The sequence below is a fragment of the Astatotilapia calliptera genome, chromosome 2 (genome assembly GCF_900246225.1).
Source record: "Astatotilapia calliptera chromosome 2, fAstCal1.2, whole genome shotgun sequence".
NCBI lineage: Eukaryota > Metazoa > Chordata > Actinopteri > Cichliformes > Cichlidae > Astatotilapia > Astatotilapia calliptera.
Genome location: NC_039303.1, coordinates 4,027,643 through 4,032,359, shown reverse-complemented (window position 1 = coordinate 4,032,359; position 4,717 = coordinate 4,027,643). Strand labels below are relative to the sequence as shown.

Below are 4,717 nucleotides of genomic sequence, written 5' to 3'. Positions count from 1 at the left end.
GACATATCCAACGGTGGTTGAGCAGTTTAGCCGCAAAGCGGCTACCAAGATGGTGGATGAAACGAGAAAATTCACAGCTAGTAGGGGGGTAATCCGTAGCCATGGCTCTGATATAAGCCTTGAAGCGGACACGGACACCACCCCTTCTACCCCGTCTCCTGGGGCGTATCCTGCGGGGCATGTGAAGAGGTAGATCGGTCACATGAGTGGGAGAGACGGGCATCAGGGGAATGGCATCACCCGCGGTCCCAAGACAGTTCGGTCGTTGAGAACAGGAGAAACGAAGATTCAGGAGCGTGTTTCTATCGTAGGTTATTAGCGTACAATCACCTAGAGAACAAAGTGCCAAGGATAAAGACACAAGGAGTACAACGCCGAGGCGCAGACGGAGTCGAAGACGGCCAGCCATGCACACCGGCGCCATTAACAGATATATATATATATATATATATATATATATATATATATATATATATATATATATATCTCCTTAACACAGAACCATGAATCTAACCTAAATTTGTCTTATTTCATGATGAGTTCAAAATGTATTATGAAGGTAAGACAATTATCAGCTGATGAAGTTTCACAATTACTGTATGTCTACTAATATTTTACTTTGCAAATAGACGACAGTTATTTCTGAATGAGGGTAAAATGTTCTCAACAATATCTCTATTAAACTCAGGCAAAGAAAGTTCAGCAAAGGACTTTAGGAGATTAAGGAGTGGAGCGGGAGGTTTGTCAACTAGTCGACTGCAGTTTAAATTTGGCACTTTTTACTCTTTGTTTCCACTCACTGATTAGTTAGTTTTTCACTCAGTTTCGGGGTTTGCATTCATTAGCACCAAAACGCACTTTAAGGGTTGGGCTAAGATGTGGTTTGGGTTAATATATGACTATAAATATGAATATAAATGGAAATGAGAATGAGAAAAAGCTTGCTCACCTCACAGTCCCAATAACAACGGATGCACTACAGCACTTTTTATGTAGATGTCCTAAGTGTGAAACTAATAAATAATAATAACATAGGGTAACACGGAATCTGGAACATTAACTAACATCACACAAAGTCTTCACATTTTCTTGTTTTGATTTCCGTATGAGGAAATTGTTGTCAACAAACCATGTGTTGTCTACTGTAAACAGCCCACTGTAAGAAAACCAATATGAGAGTCAAACATAAAATACCATGAGTGTGTTGCTGGTGTTGTTTCATGTGTTTAAGCTTTGTAAATGGCATATTTCCATTGTGGTAGTGCAGTGAAACAGCACGACAATGAGAAGCCAATAAGATTGCTCTAAAAGTTGTCCCCTCCCATGCAATACGGTTAAATGTAGACAAATCCTTTCATAATGCAGCTTCAAACGTCTGCCGTGTCAAGAGGAAAAAAACAAAATGCTGACATTTTTTTATATACTGCTCCTGATCAATATTGGGCGTAAGTATAGAAATCGTACTCACTGTACTGTCACCGTTTATATTAATATGAATGTTTATATGACTGTATCACTTTTGATGAGCATGATTCTGTTTGGTATTAATTTTCAGGATTCTCAGATCATCAGATCTTTGACACCAAAAATGTTGCTGTTGGGCAAAATGTGACTCTGAATTGTTCCCGGGATCATGGTTGGCTTTTAACAAACTTATTCTGGATCAGACTTGTTTCTCAGAGCTTTCCTGAAGTTTTAGGATCAACAATATCTCATGATTCTCCGACTATTGAAAACATTCATCACATTACAACAAAACAAGAGCCTGGAACTTTTGTTCTACATATCAACAGAGCACAGTTAAACGATACAGCTGTTTATTACTGCATCAAAGAAAGTCAGCTAACCATGACATTTTTGAAAGGAACTTTTCTTCGAGTCAAAGGTAAGTGAAACAGAAACAGCAACACTAATGCGCCAGCGACAGCAAAATTATTTGCAGTTCTTGTACTTTTGTTGCACAACTCACAGTTCCTAAATATGCTCTATTTTAATGTATTTGAATTGTTTTAAATTCAACAGTATTTAATGAAACATATTTATTTTATTTTTATTTCATAGGACCTGACCCAGGCATCACTGGTGTCACTCAAGACTCTTTGTCTAATCCAGTCCATCCAGGAGACCCAGTAACTCTGCAGTGTTCAGTCCTCTCTAATTCTGAGAACAGAACATGTACAGAAGATCACAGTGTGTACTGGTACAGAGCCAAACCAGATGAGTCTCATCCAAGTTTAATTTATATTCATGGAAACAATAGTTATGACTGTGAGCGGAGTCCTGAGGCTGCCTCCCAACAGAAATGTGTCTACAGCTTCTCCAGGAACGTCAGCTTGTCTGATACAGGAACTTATTACTGTGCTGTGGCCACATGTGGAGAGATACTGTTTGGAAATGGAACAAAACTCGATATCGAAGGTAAGAATTTTTCTATAAATTATTGTTCATATTTTAGTCAATATTGACTATAGAACAATTAAGTGAATGTCAACAAATACTAATTAAAATGAATTTATATGTATAAATTATAAATAGTATTGCATTTCACTATTACTTCACATTAAATAAGAGCTTTTTTCAACATACTTTCAGTTGTCCAACATTGGAATTTGCAGAAGACCAACACCATTGTCTTTCTGCTATGTGTTGCTCTCAGCATAAGCCTGGTTGTTATAGCCTTCCTCATTTATACCATCAAAGAAAAAAACAAAACCTCGGGTAAGAAGAGTTACTTCAGTTTTGATTTCTCAAATTATATTCAGTAACGTCCTATTAGCTGCTACTCATTTGTAAAGCAAAATACAATGAAACATTTGTTTCTGATCACTATACAGTTATTTACTGTTTTTTAAATGTTTTTTTTCAGCTCCCTTTTCTGTAAAAACAAATACAGAAACAACTAGTGAAGAACAGCAAATTCAGCAAGTAAGACATTTTGCAATAAACAGCCTGACAGAAAAAAAATACTTTAACTTTTAGTGATAGTCTACAGATGTGCACACAAGTTGATAATTATTTTTATGTTTTTCTCAGAGACTTGAGGACTCATTGGCTTATGCGGCACCAACTTTTACCAAGAGAAACACTCGCAGCGCAGAGAGAAGGGATGAAAGAGCAACAGAGGCAATTTGTATTTACTCTGATGTCAGAGCTTTTGAGTGTGGAAAAAGTGATGCTTGAGCAAAGCTTGTATTTCATCTCACTGGGCCATCAGCTAATACACTATGTGGCAACTAATGTGTTATGTATGTATTTGTGACAACTGTATATTAAATAAGAATATTGAATTGGATTATTGAATTCAATTAGAAAAATAAAATATAGCTTCACTTTGGATGGATATTTAATATTGGAATACCCAGCCTCTGCTCTCTGAGTCTGGATATTGGAAATGGAAAATGAAAACATTTAAATGATGAATATGTGAAATTAAGTTCAGCATGTCAACCAGACATGAAATTTGGTTTGGAACAACTACAAGACAACACATCGTTCTATTTGTTTACTTTAATGTCCCGTTTTCTTCACTCTTTCTCTTTTGCTTTGTGACAACTGTAATAGAAATACAGAAATCTGCACAGAAACAGGTGTTATAACTATGTGGCACCTGTTTGAACTCGTTTGCTTTGTGATTGCCTTTTACTCCGTCAGCTTGCATGAATTATTTTTTATGTTTATTCATGAGGATTAAGTAGAAGCTTTAATAAAACACTCATATGATATCTGAAGTATGCTTGCCTTCTCAGATTTCCACCTCAGATTGTAAATAATTTGTATATATGAGGTGTACTTTTACATTAATAAATCCAGTGTCGTCGCAAACTAGTCTAGTGTGATTTTCAGTCTGTTATTGTGCTACAAGCGAGCTCTAAAAATTGAATCAATTAAATCCATCCAACATAAAATGAAAATCAAGCCCAAATGTCTGTTTGAACTTTAACAGTACAACATTAAAATCACAATTTTCATGTCCATGTTTTATGTTATGATTGAACCATTCCTCCATATAATAAGACAATCTAAATATTCTCCTTAAAATCACACATGTTAAGTTTGTGTGTTCTAGTGTTCTAGTGTAATATGGTGGCAGATTGAAATAAAATGTTAACGATGAATGAATGACTAAAAGCAAGCAGAAATATGAATATTGACTTACCTTCAATAACAAGAGAATTCAATTAGAAAAATAAAATCCATCTTCACTTTGGATTGATATTTAATATTGTCATGCTCAGACTCCGCATCTGTCTGGATATTAAAAGTGGAAAAGAAAAACATTTAAATGATGAATATGTGAAAGTAAGTCCAGTACGTCTTCAGACAAGAAATTTGGTTTGGAACAACAACAAGACAACACATCTTCGTATTTGGTGTTTTTTAAACTCATGTCCCGTTTTCTTCACTCTTTCTTGTTTTGCTTTGTGGCCGCTGTGATAGAAATACAGAAATCTGCACAGAAAATTCTAAAATGCTATTTTGTTTTGTGAGCTCTTTGTATCTTTAACTATTTATGTCAGGTGTTCAAAAAATAACTATGTGGCGCATGTTTGAACCTGTTTGCTTTGTGATTACAGTTTTTTTCTATCAGCCTGCATAAATAGATTTTATGTCTGTTCAGGAGGATTATGCAGAAGTTTTAATAAAACATTGAAATGATAACTGAAGTATGCTTGGTTTCTCTGATTTCCACCACACTGTAAATAATTTGTATATATGA

At 35.4% G+C, this 4,717-nt stretch overlaps 1 protein-coding gene across 1 annotated transcript; it reads left to right on the top strand.

Annotated features, from left to right (window-relative positions):
- The first annotated feature begins 546 nt into the window (after positions 1-546).
- LOC113009523 (uncharacterized) lies at positions 547-3,180 on the top strand. Its single transcript, XM_026147843.1, has 6 exons — positions 547-559; positions 1,556-1,885; positions 2,062-2,418; positions 2,593-2,718; positions 2,894-2,925; positions 3,034-3,180. Exons 1-6 carry the CDS (start codon positions 547-549, stop codon positions 3,178-3,180), a joined length of 1,005 nt encoding a protein of 334 aa, XP_026003628.1.
- The last annotated feature ends 1,537 nt before the right edge of the window (positions 3,181-4,717 follow it).